The 20,544-nt window shown below is 47.9% G+C and overlaps 1 protein-coding gene across 1 annotated transcript in view; it reads left to right on the forward strand.

The window, feature by feature from the left end:
- Positions 1-20,544, forward strand: part of LOC144116226 (uncharacterized) — a 43,707-nt gene that overhangs the window by 18,605 nt on the left and 4,558 nt on the right. The window contains exons 5-18 of the mRNA XM_077650956.1: positions 66-359; positions 1,272-1,406; positions 3,560-3,859; positions 4,607-4,813; positions 5,498-5,659; positions 8,585-8,771; positions 9,938-10,074; positions 10,354-10,474; positions 11,146-11,310; positions 12,191-12,337; positions 12,729-12,850; positions 13,952-14,248; positions 15,347-15,459; positions 19,807-20,041. Of these exons, the coding sequence (XP_077507082.1) occupies positions 66-359; positions 1,272-1,406; positions 3,560-3,859; positions 4,607-4,813; positions 5,498-5,659; positions 8,585-8,771; positions 9,938-10,074; positions 10,354-10,474; positions 11,146-11,310; positions 12,191-12,337; positions 12,729-12,850; positions 13,952-14,248; positions 15,347-15,459; positions 19,807-20,041 (2,622 nt within the window). The remainder of the gene's footprint in view (positions 1-65; positions 360-1,271; positions 1,407-3,559; positions 3,860-4,606; positions 4,814-5,497; positions 5,660-8,584; positions 8,772-9,937; positions 10,075-10,353; positions 10,475-11,145; positions 11,311-12,190; positions 12,338-12,728; positions 12,851-13,951; positions 14,249-15,346; positions 15,460-19,806; positions 20,042-20,544) is intronic.

Raw genomic sequence — 20,544 nt, forward strand, 5'->3', positions numbered from 1 at the left:
GATTCCAGTCAGCCTCAAAATAGGCCGCACAGCAGCTTGCTCACCCACCACCTTGCCTGTCGCAGTTCGACCTGTCCGACACCACCCCGTGGGACCGGGCCGTCGAGTTCGGTGAAGGACCCTTCAAGTGCGGTGCCGACGTTCTGGGCAGGAGCCGCGTGATGCGCCTGACGCTCAGTGGACCACGCCACTGGGCGCCTCTCTGCAACCTGATCCTGCACACGCGCAAAAACGCACAGGTTTTTTACGCGCCAGTGCGTGAGTTGCAGGCACGCGAGTTGAAGGCAGTGGCCAGGCCCAGCGTGCAGGACTTCGGCGTTATGTACGCCTTGCTCAGCGTCTGGTCTGAGAGCTTTCAGGTAAGGATTTAACTCACTGCGTGGATTTCTTGTAATCTCTACCCCAAGAACAAAGGTCAAAAGTGTGCGGATTAGAAATGTTCCAGGACGTCGGCGTGAGACCTTCGATTCTCTTGAACATTTCTTGTTCTTGTCACTTTCAAACTTCTCGCTTTCTGTAGATTAAGTTAAAAGACATACAAAACAGACAGTACAAGACACCCTTTGCATGTCTCTATATCCGTCGGAATTGGATCAAGTACATCACATAATTTCCATGTACACGACCTCCAGGAGATTCATGTCAAGTGCGTTCTAAACGTAGCTGCCGCATTGGCTGAGTGGTTACGGTGCTCGGCTACTGACCCGGAGGACCCGAGTTCCAATTCTGGTCGCGGCTGCCACGCTTTAGTGGGGCGAAACGCAAAAGCGCCCGTGCGGTGTGCGCTGTCGTTGTTCGTTAAAGATCCCCAGGTGGTCGAAATTAATAAAAAATTCCGGCCACAAATTCTGGAGTCGCCTGCTGCAACGTCCCTGATAGGATAAGTCACTTCGGGACGTTCCCTCCATACCACACTATACCATTTTAAATGCAGAATCAATAAGGATTGTCACGAGTGAATGCATATTGCTTCCAAAGTAAGGGTTACACCAATGTGTCGGATCTACGCTGTTGACGAATAAAGATGACGTTCATTCGGAGAACTGCTGCGTTGGCGGTTCTGGCATATCGCGCTGTGCCATGACCTGGCGTAAATACAAAAATGCGTCACTATTCTATGCGCGCATTTTTGCGGACCTAGGGTGTCATTTTGTGTTCAATAGGGAGCTTCCCGAAGCGAAGTAGAATTAAGCGGGCGTACGACTCGAACGGCGCTTGAAAGCTGCACAGTCGAACGTGGACGTGCAACATGTGGATTACCGCCTTTGCAGGTCACCGATGAGCTCGCGATGGACGCTCAGAGCTGCCGGGAAACGCTCCTCGAGTTGGCTGCGCACGCTGAGGAGTGTCCCCGTGCCCTGGAAGAAGCCCTCTTCGAGATCTATTTCTCGCTTAGCCAGGGAAAGGTGAGAGCTGGGTTGGCAGGCTGGCTTCAACAACAAAAGCTTAAAGGCCCTCTTAACATCCGTAGCCTGCTTGACTCACACCTGGCCAATACTGCGCCACCTATACAGGGATGGAGGGAAAAGCACGATTGCCCAGTGGCCTTAGTAGAGGGCGCTGTGTTAGTACGGTTGGTATTTAGTTTTGCACACGTCAGGCACCACCGAACGCCCACTAGCGGGCATTCAGTAAGAGTTGTTTTCTGAAGTATGTTGAGTAAGCTTTTATTGCAGAATTTTGTACTCAAGGCAGCAGCAGAACAGCGGTTTTCTTAGAGAGAAAGCTCGACTCTTCCCACTACAACTCCAAGGTGAAGTTTAGTGCGCATATCACCTTGAGCCGGCGCAACGAAGGTGTAGCAAGGAACGTCATAATACGGAACTCGCTGTGTAGTCGCCGCAGCTGCGCTCGCTGCGGGCCTCATCGCTGCTCTGCCACGTGTCTAGCAAAACGTTGCAAAAACGGTTGCTTCGCTGGCGCTTGTTCTCTGTCTCGCCATGGATAAGACGCGCACCAGACTGACTCCGGGGCCAAACCATATGTACCCATGCTTAACAGAGCTTTGGCTCGTATTAATAGGTTCAACAAGTGCTAAACCTCTGCTAGTTTTTTAATTCAACAGTGTAACTACAGATGTGTTTTATGTAGCAGAGCATGTTCAGTTAGTGCCCATGACAACACTACGCGGACATGTGCAGTAGTAGAACCTTGTGTTTTTCTTGGATAGTGACGGTAAAATGAGGCTAGTGGCAATGTGAGGAAGGCAGTGTAACGAATTATGAAAAGAGAGTGAAACAAGTTACATTCAAGTTTGCAGTGTCCTCTTTCTTGGGAACGCACAACCGACCAGAAGCAATGGACCTCCTCCACCATGTTGTTTTCTAGCAAGCGCAAAAAACGTACGTGGGACGGAGTAGGGGACACTGAAACACGTTCACGAGCGCTCATGTCCCCTACTCCGTCCCTCGTCCGTTTTTTGTGCTTCCTAGTAAACAGAATTCATAACCAACTAGCCCGGCAGGTTGTTCTCCTGAACTCCTCCACCAGTTTTTCCAAGATGAACACCTGAGAGGCACCTGCTTCTTTCGCGACGAGGTTGCTACAAGTGGAGTGCGCTTATGGTGTCAGCATTCCGCCTCATTCCTTCACGACGGCTTGCAGACTATGTAGGGGAATGGTAGCGGAAGTGGGAACTGCCAGAGACTGCATCGAAAAGTGACATGCTGCTTTCTTAGCAAAGTTGCACTTTAATCTTCCAAAGGTGTTGTATCTGCATTATTGTCAGCACATTGCTTGCCGTGACCAAGCTTGCTCACGACATTTTCCGCTACAAAATTCAAAGTGCAGTTTCCTGTAACTTCCCAGTGTATCGCAAAAAAAAAATGTGGATAACGCTTGCTTTCATGCAATGCGAGCCACCGATGTCGGACATTTTTTATTGTGTGCCTGATCATCGGATAACTAGCTTAGAAATATGTACACGCTGATATTAAAATAGCTGCTCTTTGAACAGTTGCGAACAAATGAGGGGATAGGCCTTGCTATCTCTTCCACCGTGCTAGCGTACGGTGCGTACCGACGTTCAGGGAGCGTTTATTCAAAAGGTCTAAGCGTAACACCATGAGGGCGCATGGGAGACCTCTGATGTTCGTTCAGAGCTGCATGACATGGTCTAGACTGCGCTGCTGCAAGGTGGCTGACAAGTGCGCAGTATTACAGAACTGAACGAGGACTCGGTTTGATACACAAAGAACTCTGTATAAAGACATGTGATCGGTTAAAGACTGCATGCTGAAATGCAGTATGCTAATTGTGTGATAATAGGGGCACACAGATAAGTGAAGGGTGCGTAGCTTAGCAATTTGAGGAGCTAGATCTCAAGGTGTCATTTTAAGCGGAAAGTGACGGAAAAAATTCACTTTACACGTTAGAAGTGCCAGTGAGCCCTGAACATAATCGTGTTTAAAAAAAAATTTCATTTCTTCTCGGACTACAGTTCCTTTCAATGCTTACTGCACATCAATGCTATTGCCTCTTTTTCCAACCGATCTTTGTGCAACGCTTCTATATATCCAGCATATCAAGAACAGTGTCCTTGTGGCGCGGTACGGCGCAGGTGTTCTGGTTCCGCAGTGCCCTGGAGCACCTGTACTTCCGGTATCGCGCACACCGGCAGCGCATCGACGTTTTCACAGGCTCGGTGATCGCTCAGGACCTACCGTCCCATATGGTCAAGGTGCGCAAGGTGATCCTGACGCCCACTCGGCGCGTCTACATGCCCCCTCAACTTGTGTGCAAGAGCCGCCTGCTTCAGCACTGCGACCCAGATTACGCCCTGCGCATCGTCGTGCGGGACGACGACTGCAAGCTCATCTCCTTTTCGCTGGGTGCCTGCAAGGATGACTTTCTCAGCGCGGTACGCTGTTGGGAGGTTCATGATCGCCCAGTGAACAAGTAGCTGTAGCGTACTTAATTTTTGAAAAAAAATGCAGTAGCTGAAGTCTGAAGGGGAAAAAAATGGCTGGCGGTTTAGCATTGCCAAGCACAAAAGACTGGGCGAAAGCACGTTTTTTTTCACATGGACACCACTGCCACATACCTCAGAGCACTGTTGAGGTGTCTCTCCTCTTACTCAAGGATCCAGTTATGTTCCTTCCTTTCTTCAAAATCGACAGTCTAAACCTTCCACTGGTTTTGAGAGAAGGAAAGGCACGTAACTGCCTCAAATTGTAGGTGGACAGCGCCACCTATTCACAGTGCGACTGACGTGTCCACTCACCTATTGAGTCGGTAATACACTTGCTACTGAAAGGCTTCACACGCACAAACACCGCTGATGCCCGATGAGTGCGGCTAATTGCTTTCGCACTGAAAGGCACAGGGAATCAGAATTTCATGCGACAAATCTACGTTAGCAGTAGTGCTACATTTCAGCCTCAAATCGCTGAGCTTCTGTTTGCCTATTTTAATTTGATTTCGCCGTCGCTTTTTCGTTCCGCTGCTGCATGGATCTATATAGATGAAGTGCAGAGGAGGGCACATAACTGCATGAAGATATTGGATAGGAACACCGAGGAAAGTTTTGCATGGGATGTGCTCTTTGCGATGACAATGTAAAGATCCATTTAGGTCCTCTCTTCAACCTTGGGCTTGTTTTCTGCAGGTGATCAAGCCTCCGCTGTCGTCCGGCCTGAAGATTGGTGGCCGCCGGTTCATGTTCCTGGGTTGCTCGACGAGCCAGTTACGCAACCACGGCATCTGGTTCTACGCGCACGACAATCAGGGCCGCACCGCGGAGCAGATACGTGATGGAATCGGCGACCTCTCAACCATACTCAGCGTGCCCAAGTTCATGGCACGGCTCGGACAGGTCAGAGGCCAGTCACGTTCTTGTTGAGAGAGGTGACGAGAAAAGCGACTAAATTGCATAAAAGTGTGTGAGGGAATCTCTTCTTTGCTTTTAATAACGGAGCTTTTGTTTGCAAGAAGGCTGAGCCAAGTGTCTCTGCCATTCACCATCATTCATCACACTTTGAGGGCCATGTGCATTGCGTTAATCCATAAATGTTTGGATGGCATTGTAGCAATGTGAGTTCCTCATTGATCAGTGGTCTGCAGAGATCAGGCGCCATGGGCAGTGACTCATAGCTGACTGTGAAATTATCCACAACATCATAAGTTGTGCCTTGCGCGTTTTCGAATCGAATGCGGGAGTGTCAAAATGCTCCAGAGGGGAATGGAAAGTAAGACTAGTGTTCATAAATAATTACGACACTGCGCGGACGGTGCCCTGAGATCTAACCAGGCAAATCAGCCTCCTTTCTGAGTAAATCAGCCTCGTTTTGGAGTACCAGTGCCTATTATGGAGGTGTTGTTTCCATTACACACTTTCTACTTCTGAGAAGCTACTCTTTAATGTTCTCTATACTTGCGCAATGGTTTCACAAGTTTGACAACTCCCAGCTGCACAAACATGAATTCTGTATCTCCAATCTTATAGCCAGCCAGCTATAGCGAAGTGGCCCACTCGTTAGACCTCTTTTCCTGCGTGCAGGCTTTTTCGCAGTCGTTGGGTCTGTTAACGGTCCCGAGACAAAACACGTCTGTGGAACCGGACATCCGCCACGCAGCCCCTGGCCGCAGCAGCGATGGTTCCCATCGCGAGTACATCTTCAGCGACGGCATAGGGCGAATATCGCACGGCCTGCTGCGCAAGGTATGTATATTATCGTCCTTATCGACAACCAGTGTGAACTTATTTTAACCTTTGCTAATGTGTCACTGAGGTCACCAAGGCAAGCGTGGCTGTGCCGGTGGTGATTTTTCCCACGCGCCAAGTTGCTCCCGCGCGGGTAGCGACGAAATTCGCCGGTGCCAAGACGCTCCCGCACAATTACTATATATGCCTCGACATGAATCGACTAGAGAAATTGGCAGCATGCCAAGCAGTGGCAGGGCTTTCTGAAAAATTCATTGTTTTCACACGGCTGCCAATGCGCTTACGTTCACGTTAGACACCCGGTAACATTCCTAGCTGTGTGAGAGACAGAGATAGGGAGAGAGAAACCGCACTTCAACGTAGTCATCCTCCGCAACGTGTCTGTCCGTCGGCCGGGATCCCGAAGGTCACGGAAGCAGACAGAGCTTGACCGATGGTTTCACTTTGCATTTAACTTGGGGGGGGAGGTACAGTCCTGCGAGTTTTTTTTTTTTTTTTGCTAACAGCAGAAGGCTTTTGTTCATGCCTCGCGACTCTCACAGCCATCTTATCCAATCCAACTTCCTGACAGGAACACTCTACCCAGAACTCTGCCGCCCATGATAATGCTTCGCTCCTTTTGGACAGAAGAGGCCCTCGTATGTCTAAATAATTTCGTGCGGGTCCTTGAAACCCTTGAAAACCTTTGAATTTGAAAGGATTGTTTTCAAGGCTTTGAAAGTCCTGGAATTTTCGCAGATCCCTGAAAATCCTTGAGTTTCCTAAATTTTTATTTTTAATAAACTTTCAGTGATTGTATTTCATAAAATTTCAACCCACCTGAAATCACGCTGCTATATTGTTAAAAATAGAGTGCAAGTTTCGTACAAAGTCAAGTAAGCACGTGCCTAGCAGGCGCTCGTGAACGTCTGGCCACAATGACACTGGCTTGTCTACCGTTTCCTGTCAACCATTTCCTGTGTGCTTTCCAGTTGAGTAGATAAATGGCCGCCATTGTTTGTGTGGTTGCGCGGTCGAAGTGTTACACTTTGTGCGTGTTTAGCGCTTGTGTGTGTGGTTGTATCGTCACGTTTTGTGCACGTGTGATGCTTATGCGTGCGTGTGCGGTTCCATCGTGACATTTTGTGCGCGCGTAGCACTGTTATGTGTATGTGTGGTTGTATTGCGAGATTTATTGCACGTGTAGTGCTTGGGTGTGCGCGTGCCGCGGTATCGTGACATTTTGTGCATCTGCAGCGTAGTGTGTGCCAGTCAACATGCGTGCAAACAATGCCCGGAAAATGCAAATTCCAGAGGTCATGGTTGAACAACGACAACTGGCGAGAGTGGCTTGCGTGGACATATCAAATCCGCTCAAGGCAAAATCCAGAGTTTGCTGTAAGTGTTTCGATATCACTACCATGGTGGAGTCGGCACTAAAAAGCAATCTAAAAAGTGCAAAGCATAGAGAGCACATGCAAGCCGCCGGGAGTAGCTGCATGATAAGGAGCTTCCTGACGATATCTGAATGTCAAGCTAATGAACCACAGCCAGCACCATCGCACTCGTCAAACTTGATGGATACGTGCAAAAAGCATGAACTTGGTATGGACGCAGGACATTTCACAGCGGATTATCTGTGATGCTGTACGTGTAGCAGGTGGCATTTTCAATGTGCCCATCACAAAGGAATCGAGAGCATCTGTGACTTCTGCGAGGAGCCAATACCATGCCTTTTTGGAAACACAGAAAAAGCAGGAGCGTGAAGATGCGAAACAGTGGAAGAAACGCTGCATTGATAAGGAGATTGAAACTCTCAGAAGGAAGAAAAAGAAACTAGAAGCTGCAGTTGCAGAATTGACAGCTTCAGCAGACTCGTATGCAGAAAAAGCAGGGGCAACCAGGGACCTGACTTACATCATGAAGTCAAACAGCCTAAGGAAGACTGCCAAGAGCAAGCAGCAGGAGATCTTGGACATCGACTTAAAAATTCAGGAGAAGCAAAATGAGGCCACCTAAGGACTGAGTGAGTGTTTGCTTGGCTGATCTTCTTTAGCGAATAAATGTTTGCATCATCTAACACACTGAAAGTGGTCATCCATGTAACAAACAATGATAAGTGGTCGAAAAAGGAAATATCACTGGAGCCATCGTTTTATCTGAAAACAAGTTTCTTTGTTAAAACGTTGGCTCCAGCGACAATCGCTTTTTCAGTGAATTCTCATCTTTTCACGCCTCTGTCTACCCCTGAACATCTGTCTTATTTGGATTTCTAACAGGGAATGTGGTACGTGAAAATCCGCAGACAAGGCCTTGAAAGTCCTTGAAAACCCTTGAATTTTTGTCATATACACCAGCAGAAACCCTCTCTATTGTGAGCAGTGGACGTGTTATCAATGTCCAAGTGCTGCCGACGTCTAATGTCTAGTCATGCACCATGCATGGGACAGGTTTCTGCTTCTTGAACTGCAAAAACTTGTGATGCACAGGACGGTATTTTTGCAGCGATAGCTGTATACGAGACTTCCTCTGCGGCAGGCAGTGTCACCGTCGGTGGTGACTACTATGTACTAAAACTCGCCTCCTTGCCATTCAGAAAGTCTAGGGACGGTGCTCTCAGCAGTGTGTCCTTCGTGGTTATGATGACCCAGCGGATGTGGCCATTGTGACTCTAAGAATGTGAAAGACAAGCACCTCTCGACAGAGTTTTTTTTGTGGCTATGATGACCCAGCGGATCTGGCCATTGTGACCCTAATAAAGTGAAACGCGCACCAGGCCAGGAGAAAGCTTGTACTGGTACGGAACTGGGAATCGTGTAGTCCCGCAGATCCCGCATATGACAAGGTCCTGGCGGTTTTTCCTATTTTTGTTTTAGTATAATGTATGGAGTCACCTAAGTACATAGTCGTTCGTTGAAGCCGTAATTTTCTGCCCTTCCGCAGGTCCACCATGCCTTGGAGCTAGAGGAGGGCGAGGAGCCGTGCGCCTTTCAAATCCGCTACGGCGGCTGCAAGGGAATGCTGTTGCTGGACCCGACGCTGAGCGGCTGTCGCATCGTCTTCCGCGAGAGCATGCGCAAGTTCCACTCGGACCACTCCGACCTATACGTGCTGAAGACGAGCAAGCCGCGTGCGTTGTCTTCATGTCCTATGACCGCGACCATCGACAGGAAGCGCTTAGAGAAGCAGTTGGACCCAGAGACACATAATTCTCCCGTACTCTCTCCTGGAGTCCACTATAGTCGGATGCAACTGAAGAGCGAATCGACTTTTCCCTGTCAGTCAAAGGACTCCCTTCCAGCCAATGGCGACGGCCGGCTCTCATGACCCTGCTGGCTAGATAACGCAATGAGCGGCGTGACAATGTAAGGAGGGGACTGTCCCCGACCAAAGAGGGAGTGGACAATCGCTTTTCATCTGGCACTTCCTGCATGTCACGCTAGTTGGGTTATGAAAATCTGCTGACGCCATCGGCTGGAAGGGGGTCCTTCTACGGGGGAAAGCCGCTTTCTTCAGCTGTATCCGACTGCAGTTACGCTGTGTCCTAGTTGGCTTGCGCTGGGCTCCTTTTGAGTATCTTAGCGAATTTTCAGCTATCCATTGTTTGGAGTGCTGTTCCATGCTTACAATGAATTGTCGTGCCGAGCATCCCACAATTCCTGTTGAAGTGTAGTGCCGTTTTTTTTCACGTGGCCACGAACAGTCATCGAGAAAAGTTTACGTGAAGCAGGATTATAGACAAAATGTTCCTCTGGGTCAGATAAACCTGATAACTGAGAGGCCAGAATACGGGAGGGGTATTCATTCTCTACATTCATTAAAGCTGTGAACTGGGCGAGTTGGTTGGCTTGTGGTGTCCTTTCTTCGTTGTGTCCCGTTGTTTTATTGTGCTGTTCAAATATGAATCATTCTCTACCTGCTGGAATGAGTACCAAATGAATGCATAGCGACGAAAGACTGCTTATTTGCATGGAAATTTCAATGTACCTTTGCCTCTCAGTGCTGCACTTACACAGCTGACTTCAAGCTTGAAATTTCGGCAGTCGTGCACTGTCCTGTACTTTGCTGCTCGCTACCACAAGTAGGCAGAAGGCGTAGTCATCGAGCCACAGTATGTTACAAAGCGTGAAGAGGCACGCCTTTCTTCTGTGGTGGATGTCGCTGATTCAGTAGTGAGGATAATCCATGGCATGCATTGCAAATTGTAGGGATAGATTACTGCAACAGAGTTGCATTTTGAGCGTGCTGCCGTGACAGTATATTTACGCCCGTGATGATTTACCGTGCTCCTTGCAGGTGTTCTTTACCTGAATCGACCCATGATCACCATCTTGGAGCAGAGTGGCATAAAGGCCGAGGTGTTCCTGATGCTGCAGAACAAAATCCTCGATTCCTTCATCGACAGCATGATGGATCCCCACGAGGCCGCTCATGTGAGAAATTTTCTCATGTTCGCAGCTTTTGTGCCATGTGTGGTGTCAGTGTTTCCACTGTTCTACTCCAGCCGATCCCATACTAGACGAATAACTGAACCCTATGTACGACAGCTGATCCTATTTAATGGAAATACTGAAACCGATGTTCGACATCCGATCCCATTTTAGTCGAATTTAAGGATGGATTCAAGGTTTCGGCAACGGGGTCGACAACCTATGAAGTGGGACGGTGCTTGTAAACTGATAACGAAACTGGGCGCCTTACTAATTGCACAGGTTCTCCGCGCCTACTGCGCCTTGCGTCTCCCGTACAAGGAGCTGGCTGGCGTGGGCATCGACCTGACAGTCGAGCCCTTCTTTCGGGCTCTGGTTCGCGCCGTCAACAAGAAGGTCCTGAGTGAGTGAAACGCACGAGCTTAACTGTTTTTGTTCATTTCATAGTCTGGGAAGAAGTGTAGAGAGGCAGCACCCTGGCCCCGATTTCGTCCTTTTGTTGATTAGTTATGCTAATTTCCGAGATCATTCAAAGTTATCTCAAATTTCCAATTTCTTGACCAGATGCTCCTTGTCAGTTTTGTGCGATGTTTAGCGTAATCATAAGATCCTTACCAGGAGGGTAATGTTACGGACAATAGATTAAAAGCTATAGGTGACACCATCGAGAACTTGTCACTTGCATTAGCCAGGCCTATTGTGGTAATTGTTACAGTCATTGCCCTTTGCGTCTATCATAACCATACATTTCTAGAAGCTGATATCTGGTCTTAAATGCCTTCAATCAGTGTTACAGTGAACAACAGATATTTTTGACCCACGTACGAGCCTTGTAATAGCCGACGAATGCATATATGGCACCTAACGGACCGGCTTAACATTCAGCGAATTGACGACAAAGATTATGGTCAAGTCAAAGATGGCCCATAAAGATCAGTGTTTCCTGAGGCAAAGTACTTCAGCTTGTAAGGCATCAAATGGCCGTCAGGGAGCTTGTCGAATCTTCTCTACAACAACATGTGTGAACAACGATCCCTTGCCTCTTCATGCCGGATAATGTATGTGCCTTTGCAGAGGAACTGAGGACGAAGGCTCGAATTCTGGTTCCTCCGAACTATGGGCGCACCATGTTTGGCGTGCTGGACGAGACCGGCACACTCGAGTACGGGCAGGTGTTTGTCCAGTACTCGAACGACATGCTACGATACAAGGTCAACGACCCTGCGACCATCCTCGAAGGTATCCCAGCAAACTCTTTTTTTGCTAGCAAGCATAGCGCAGCATGGTCTCGGTGCATTTAGGCAGCACCATTCGTATTTTATTCGAAAGGATCCATTAATGTGAACGTAGTTAGAAATGGTAGGAGAATAAAGTTCCCGAGTACACGCTTTGAAGGCGTATGCAAATGTGCTGCGTGTTCGAGGGCTGTTGTTGCAGAAATATAGATTCTTGTAGTCTGATCTAAAAGTAGAATTCTCCGGAGGTACTACCACCTTTTTTGCAGTCTGTATAGATGGTCGCACGCCTAGTTTTCTCGTGTGCTGATTCTGATCGAAATTATCTCGTTTCGGCCTCGCCTGCGAGCTCCTTCTCTGGTCACGGCATTCTCATATCTGAAGCCGAAGCTAGGGCTTACTAATGCTCAGTTGTCCAAGAAATGTCCTGGATATATCTTGGGAGATATCCGTGGTTTGCACGGATCGATGCTTTTATGTTGACAGCACCGGATATGCAATAAAGAATATACAGGGGCGAGGTACCCGTGCGTTGTGCGCTGCTAATCGCGGCAATCTTGAGAAACTGGCATCTAGAGCCGAAACAGTATACTATACTCGCCACCAGCTTAAACGCCTATCTCTCCCTTGTGAGAGCGTGGTAAGACTGCGCATGTGAAAGCCTTGCGCCTTGCCCTCGTAGCTTCACTGCATAGCCACAAAAAGCTGTCCGCGAGTATATCCATTTTATTCATGGACTTGCAATGAAAGGACCATTATTATTTTTGTTACATCGCATAGAGGAGCCGAAAGGTTGACGCATGAGATTGTTTTTTTTGACCGGAATTTTCATCCACACTTTGAGTGAAAGTCACTGAGTATTCCATGCATGGTGGGATGCGCAGGCGACGTGATCGTGACCAAGAACCCGTGCATGCACCCGGGGGACATCCGGAAGCTGGAGGCAGTGAATGTGCCGCAGCTGCATCACGTGCGCGACTGCATTGTCTTCCCTCAGAAGGGGGAGCGGCCACACCCCGACGAGATGGCCGGTACGCACCCTTCCTGGCTCGCTCCCTGTTGACACTGTGCTATGTGGAGACGGATGTAACCATCGCTCTCTGCGCTTGTGACGGATAGCGTGCCTTAGTTCATGTGTGCGTTAGGTCAGGGCTCTGCCAAGGCCAGGACCCTGCGGGCTTTGACTAATATATGCTGTGAGCACAGTCACAGTGTGAGAAAAAACGCACTGTGGGGTTCCATGACCTGGGGCGTAAAATATTTCGCAGTTTCTCATTTCGGAGTCACAACGATTCCTCTACTGACTAATCTCCATTTAATTGGGTCATTTATCAAAGCCCTTCACCATCACTGCTTTGAGAGACGGCCGGACGCAGCTTGTTTCCAATGGTACCCCTTAATGTGGTCTCTACCTGTGCTTAGGTTCTGACCTGGATGGCGACGAGTACTCAGTGCTGTGGTACGAGGACCTCATCTTCAATAACAACTGCAGTCCCATGCACTACTACAGCGACCCACCCAAGGAACGAAAGGCGTCTATTGGGGTGAGCAATATCGCTTATTTTGTGGTCTCTTAGTCTGCTTAGTCTTAGTCGGGGGGGTGGGGGGGGGGCTTCATAATTCTGGATAAACTATTTTAGGTGCTATTAGTCCAGTTGTACCAACTGCAGTATTGTCTATAATGAAATATATTTGAAATTTTTCAGCTACAACAACGGTCAGTGGTGGAATACAACGAAATCTGGATTGTCGCTGTATTTTAAACATTGATCACAAATGGGTCGTAATGGAGTCTTAATCTGCTACAGGCGGCCTTTTGGTTCGAAAAGAGGCAGTAGTCGAGTTATGGTTCCGTTGTCCAATAGGCTGTAACAGCGGTAAACCTGTTGTCTATGTTCGGAATTCTTATTTCCGTGTAAAAAGCAGAAATAAAAGGACGCCTGGCAGCTCAGTTCTCGCTCGCGAGAGGCAACGCTCTTTGCTCAGTGGTGACATTACCTTGCAAACCTTGCGTCTTTTTGGCCATTTTAGGTTGAGAGTGGTGGCTTGACCATCGGACTGTGTCCGTACATGATTAAGACGAGCTGTCGGGCTAATTGTATCATGTTGGTTTACCAATATGAGTGCCTTGTTGAGTATTGAGGTTTACTAATATGCTTGTCCTGGATGTTGACCAATGTGACTGTGCGTAGCTAAGTCAAAACAACCAAACCGATCCAAGCAGATGATTATTTGCTAAGGAAACCATGCGAAACTTTCTTATAAACAAACTTGTTTGATTTTTTATGAGATGTCAGTGATGACGTCAAGAGAGTGTGCAGCATGGCTTACTTTAAATGGCGCCTTCGTGTGAGAAAGCGAGCACAAGTTATGCATTGCCGCGGCTGTGCTCCTATATACGCAGTTGTCTGGGAAGGGATGGCTGCTAAAAGTCTACATTTCTTGCCTGCTCAAGAGTAAAGTCAACAGCACAGGCCTAGAAGTGACCCACTCGTGCTCGTACCCTTAAAAGTGCCACCAGATATTTTGCACACGTGTAAAGACGCTGACCTTCAGTTTTTAGACGAATGTAAATGGACGGGGCATGAAATCTGTTTATCGTCCGTCTCACGAGAGAACTTGCCATTCGTGTACGGCGGCCACAGGTCCAGGACATGGTGGACTTCTTTTGCCAGTACATCAAGGGTGACAAGATCGGCCTGATTGCCAACGCGCACCTCGTCTGGGCCGATATACTGGACGGCGGCATCAACTCGCACCGCTGCCGCGAACTGGCGCGCAAATGTGCCGTCAACCTTGACTTCGCCAAGTGCGGCGAACTCAAGGGCTTGCAGAACTCTGAGAAGCCACCCATGTACCCGGACTTCATGGAGAAGCTCGACACAAAGAACACCTACTGTTCGCGCAAGGTTCTCGGGCAGCTCTACCGAAATTGCAAAAAGGTATACTTCCACGTTTGCCAATTTGTGGCTCGTGCGACTGCAGTTACTCTAATGGCGAAGACGGCGAAATTATATGAAAAACTCTGCTTGCGAGGATAGTGCAGTTCATAATGCACACGTCTCTTCCAAAACTCGTGCTTGCTCCTGGTTTGTGTTGTTTGGCACTGCCTTTACTCCCTGACTGCTCACTCAGGTTTCAGATCTCAGGGCCTCATCTGTGACTGTTCCAAGATGTTTAGGTTTCACATTTTCAAATGAGCGACAGGAGTGCTCAAAGTGCTGATGTTTGCTTCAAGGCTGGAATCTGCATGATCCCAGTTTGAAACGCTTGAGCAGCGTTGCAGCAACCGGTAGCTTAGGGCCACTGGAGCTCTTGCATGAACCTGTCAGTCTTCATGTAGGTTCAATTTATAACATAACATGAACTATGCCAGAGCCGTGAAGCTTCTGACATGAAGGTTATATGTTTTCATGGATGATCGCATGTCGATCATTGCATAAGCAACTAATTGGTTGCGGCCGTGCTTTTTACATGATATTTAGCAATATATTTGACTGTCGGAACTGAATACATTGCTCTATGTACATAGCCCATAGTATACTCGAGATATACTCCATGGCTGCTTCTGGCAATGTACTTTGTACAGCTTGTTCATCGACAGCGGCGAATAGAACTGTAGTGTCTGTTTGTATTCGAGATGCTCAAGAAGTCCGTTGAACTCTGGCGGCCTGTTTGGGTTTTTCGTTCTGTGTATCATTGCCAGAGCGCCAACCATCAGGGTGTGAATAATGAGCTTCTATACAACGTGCCAGTGTTGCTAGGTAGAAGCATTTTGAATTCTTTAACCTGCCCTTGGTTGCTCTCTACCAACTACCTTTCAATATTATCACAGGGAAAATCTAGTCACTTGTCGCATCTAGCAGTAGTTCTGAGGACCCAGGACCAGTGCTTCTCTACTATCGGGGACCAAAGTAACTGGCCTGTCCCCGATTGTCCCCGATTGTATGTTCACGGATGCTGTTTGCATTGTTCTTTCTTGATGTCCTGAATGCGTGCAACACACTGTTATGTCGTCCTTGTGTGGTTCTGATGAACAGGTTGAACTGAGCACCGAGTGCCTTGAAGTGGTGGAAGAGAGCCTTCCGGACCCCCGACTGCTGCTCGAGGGAAGAGAACAGTTCATGAAAGAAGCCACGTCCGCATATAAGCGGTATGCACTAATACCTCTGAACACTACAGTATGTGAAGTGTGTAGCACTAAAGGTATTGGAAGAAATTGCACCCTTTATCTTATTTAGGCCAGTGTGCTCTAACTACTGTGGGACGAGAAAAGCGGCCATAAAACCATGGAAATCACTTGTCCTTCTAGGCCTCTTGCAGTTAGTTGAAGCACAGACTGCTTTGAAGCCACGGGTTGTGAATATACTGGTTTTGCACTAGCGAGGCCTGTAAGAAATGAAAATATCATGTGGTGAAATATTACCCCAATTTAGTGCTCACAGTTCGGTTTTATTGAGAAGTTTTTGTTACTTAACGGTCTCTACGGTAATACCAAGTCTCTACGATAATACCAGGCACCAGCAGCTTCATACTGACCTTACCACAACTGTTTCAATGAAGGGTGCTGAATATTTTCAAAATGACAACTTTATATACCATGGAGAGTGCACAACTTCCTGCAAGGGGTTGATGAAGGACTTAGGCATTCAACAATTAGCGCCTTCTTTTAGCCCCCGGCAGCAAACATGGCGGAACTCAATGGGGATATATTAAACTTGTAATATTGTGAAAACTGGAGAGTCCTGAGAGGTTCTGCACGAACAAAGTTATTATCGTGGCTGACTCTTCCTTGTCGCTGCAAACTCTGACCTGCAAAAATGCTTCGTGCGCTCACGCCAACTATTTCCGACAGCCGTAGAAAACCAATGGGATGCACCGAATGACCAAAATTCTCTTGCTCATTTTCATTTTCCTTCACTCGAAGCATGGAACGCACAACTACACGCACTGGCACCAAAGACGAGAAAGAGCGAACAAAGCGCTCTGCTCCATGCCCTGCTGCCTGTTAGTCACGTGGCCATGTTTTTGCATCAGTTGCAAAGATTAACAGAGAGATGGTGGTGGGATCGCTTGCTCCTTTGCTAGCGTCTTGGCGGCGATTGCGAGCGTTCGGTGCCTCCAAGATGGCTGTTAAATTTTGCGGTCACGGAGGCCACACAACCTCGCTACAGGTTGCGAGCATTCGTCAAGAGGTAGTGCCCTCTCATCGTGCCAGTGACTCTAGCTGGCATCGACTCTTGTTGGATTGTTCTCACTGGCATTTTTTTTTGTGTTTGCGATTAGGTTGCCAATTTGTCCTAGTAGTTGTGACCTGTGGTTCGCGTACTGGTTGACTGGCGAGTTGGAGTGCGTGATTTCGAATGACCAGTACGATCAACGCACACGTTAGACACATGAAATAATTTTAATAGTGCGTGTTTGGTGCTCTTCATAGCGTTTTTAAACCTAGTATTCGATTGTAATGCGGGAGGTGTGACATTTCCTTTCTACTTTCGGTAAAAAACTCGCGTTACATTCGAGTAAATACGGTAATTTCCGCTGTCTTCCAAATGCTTGGAATCCATGCATTTTCCAACGAAGCTTTGACCATATCTAAGAGGTTGCTTGTAAAATCTTGGGCTAAAATTTTAATCGTACCAAAAGTGACACCATCTGGTCCAGGAGCTGCAGGATGCAACATGCCAGGACTAAGAGGAGCACTGATGCATCAACTTTGGTATAATCTAAAGAGGGTGAGATTGTGCACAAAGGGACATTTCTCTGTGTCCAGAAGCTTAACGCCAATCCCTGAGCAATACGCTCCAGGGTTTCCTGACCCTCTGTGGAGATAACTGTTGAACTAGTGAGGAGAGACACTGCAGAACTTTGTTATGTGCCATGAATCTATACAGGGCCTTCCGATTGCGAGGATTTGAAAGATAGTACGTTTAAATTTTGGTTATACTCCTCCTTGGCTTTTGCAGTTGTTCTTTTGAAAGATGTAGAGAAGAATTTGTAATTTAACCTGTTAGCTGGACTCTGGTTGCAGGATAGCCTCTTCCAGGCCACTTTTCTGCGACGATAGGCCTTCTCACATTCTTCTGTCTACCAAGGAGACGGCTGTTTATCAGTCTCTAATATTAGACTGCTGCGGGTACAGTGAGTATTGAGGGGTCTACTGCATTTTACAAAAATGAAACCATCTGCTGAGCTCTGTCTTCCGAGCTTGTACTAACTGTAGAGGCAAATGAGGCGGACATCAGATTTGTATAAATATGGTGGTTGACAAATTTATGGGTTACACAACTAGTTTTGAGCGGAGATAACCAGATAGCGAATTTTATAGGGAGGTGATCATTAGATGTACCCGAATCCTCTGCCGGCCAGTCAGTCACCTCTAGCTTACCTGCTGATAATGTTAAGTCAATGCCTGAGGGAGCGACCCCTTGCATAAAGGTTATTTCTCTAGAACTGCATCAGCGTACAGCATTTGCAGACAGCCACGGCCAGGGAAGCTTGTCACAGGAATCAGTACAACTTTCCCAGTCACTATGGTGAGAATTAAAATCTCCTGCGATGACTGCACTGCTTGTGCCAGTCACCAAGCTGTCTAGGAGTCTGTCCTGTGTGCACCTAAAGGAAAATAGACGTTAGCAATTGCAATATCGGCACAATGCGGAAATGAAATTTTGATCGCTAAAAGCTCACAGTCAGGGAGAGGAATTTCCTTAGAGATAGATGCCTGATGATATAAATGTTTAGATAGCATGTTTACCAATCCGCCTGCCCTGCCAACATTTCGATCTGACCTGAAAACTCGAAAGTTTCTCATTGAAAATGATTTACAAGGTGATAACCAAGTTTCTTGTACAAGCACAATATCAGGTATATGTTTGTGAATAAGTATTTATAGATCTGGAAGAGAAGACAATACGGATCGGCGGTTTCATTGTAACACTTTGAGACCAGCAATGATTACTGACCAATTGAAGAAGCAGAAACCGCCTCTTTAAAGATATCAATATGGGGAAGAAGTTTGGGTGCTCCTTTTTTAGCTTTCATCTGTGGAGAACTAGAATTAGATGGTGACGAGGAAGAACGGCTCTTGTGCGTAGGGCAGGACATTTCGACATCTGTGTGCAGATGTCAGTGCGACATGCACTGCTAGAAACAGAGGTGTTAGGTGGGACCTGGGTAGCATCTGGAGGTGATGTTGAGCGTCCAGCACAAGCTCCACAAGCTGAAACAGATGCAGACATTGCTGGCACGATGTATGTTGATGGTGACACAGATCGAACTGCATCAAACTGAGCTAACGCCTCAGAAAAAGTGTTTAGCATTTGCTCAACCGCATAATTAAGGGCTTTTTCTACTGCGGTCACAATTGAGGCAGTCAAGTTGGACTCAATGTCCCCAACAGAAGTGCGCACACGACTAGTGCATGTGTCTTTTTTCCTGTTAAGATCAGTGTAAGCATTGGCTCTTGAGCACTGCTTCTCTTTGATAATGTCCAACAGGCTATGCTCTTCACTACATTTTGTGCAGTCGGCATCATCAGCTGAGTGAATGTTGCTGCAGAAGCAACAATGAGGCTGCTCTGAGGTGCAGTTATCAGCAGAATGACCTTCTTCACATAAACGGCAGGGGGTCTCCAACTTGCGTGCTTTGCCGCTATGCCCGAATCAACAATAAGCAGTTGGTGCATTGAAGAGGGCGGGGTTCTAGAGGGTCCACAAGGTAAACAATCGGCCACATTTTAGTTCAGCAGGGCAGGAAGAGCCAGCAAAAGTTGTTATTACAGACTCGGCAGCAACACGCGAGCCATTTACCTCCCTACTACAGCGGTAGACTGAAAGGACCCCAAGTCCTGCATCCTGAAATTCTAGAATTTCTTGCAGGGATGATGCTGTGTCAAGACCGCGTACGATACTCTTGACACATGCAAGCTGTTTGGGAATGAATGCGTTCACCGGCAGTGAGCTGAAAATTTTGCACTGAAAGAAGTCAGGAACACAAGCGATGTCTGAGGACTTGCACGCAATGCGTCGATGACCAAATGGATGCATTTCAGAGATCTGCAGATAATAGGCTGTCAATGATCTTATCTCCTGTTGAATTAGTTTGGGGGATTTCATTTTGATCGCACCCTCACCGATTGGGACGAGAGCCACGGAAATCGCATCAATGCCATTTTTTTGGAAGGACTCAAGTGGCAGGCTTTGGGCTGGCAAGCTGGCAAACCAAGCTGCCAACCCTTCTCCTGGGGAGGTCAACGACATCTCTTAGCAAAACACACCGTCAGGTTCACACGAACTGCGCCTTGGCCTACGCCTTGGCCAAAACCCCCCAACGTAGTACGGGCTCACCAATGATGAACAAGCCGAAACCACCAGGAGAACGAGAGAACAGCAGCTGCCAGCAAAACACGTCAGCCAAGCAAACTTCTTCTTCTTCCTCCCCGTTTCCAGGCACAAGTCACAGTTCAGTGACAGTACTTCATCCTTTTCCGTTGCTCCAGGTACGCTAAGAAGATTCGGGCACTGCTGAAGTCGTACCGCATCGAAAGCGAAAGCGAGGCCCTCTCCGGGGCCGTGTCCAAGCTCAGCAAATATATGAAGGAGAACGACTCTACAGACATGGCCATGGTGCTCGAGAGCCAGGTCGAGCATGTGGTGCGCCAAACGCGCGAGGAGTTCTTCTCTGAGCAGCTCGACGAGGCTCACGAGAACCTTAAGGCCTCTGCCTGGTACCAGGTGAGGCATACAGCACTTTCAATCTGGTATTCAGCTGTGCTGTCGTCAGTGCTTATTGAAGGAATCTGGGCATGCGAACACACGAGCCAAAAATAGGTATGGCTCATGAACGCAACGATAAAGGCTGCCGCTTTATTATCTTGATAACAGTGTTGTACTCGTGTCACTTTCTTTGTCCTTAGCTTTGTTATTTAGTCGTATGTAGACCTTAATGGCCGAAATAACATCTCAAGGAGGAGTACCAGCACCTGCAGATTTATCGCGGATGGTGAAGCGCGTGGCTTGGAGGACTGACCCCGGTGCCACAGAGCGTTGGCCGTTATGTCTGAGACCATGTTGCACAGTGTGTTTGCGCCGGCTGACGATAACGGGTGGCCATAGGATGGCCTGCTGTCGCTATCGTCGTTAACGGTGCTAATGTCACTCGAAGCGACACGCTCGACAAATCATGGTAAGCTTGCGGGCGGCGTCACAATGCAAGATAGGAGGCGATAGATCTGTAT

This window comes from Amblyomma americanum, chromosome 1, assembly GCF_052857255.1.
Source record: "Amblyomma americanum isolate KBUSLIRL-KWMA chromosome 1, ASM5285725v1, whole genome shotgun sequence".
NCBI classification, from domain to species: Eukaryota; Metazoa; Arthropoda; class Arachnida; order Ixodida; family Ixodidae; genus Amblyomma; species Amblyomma americanum.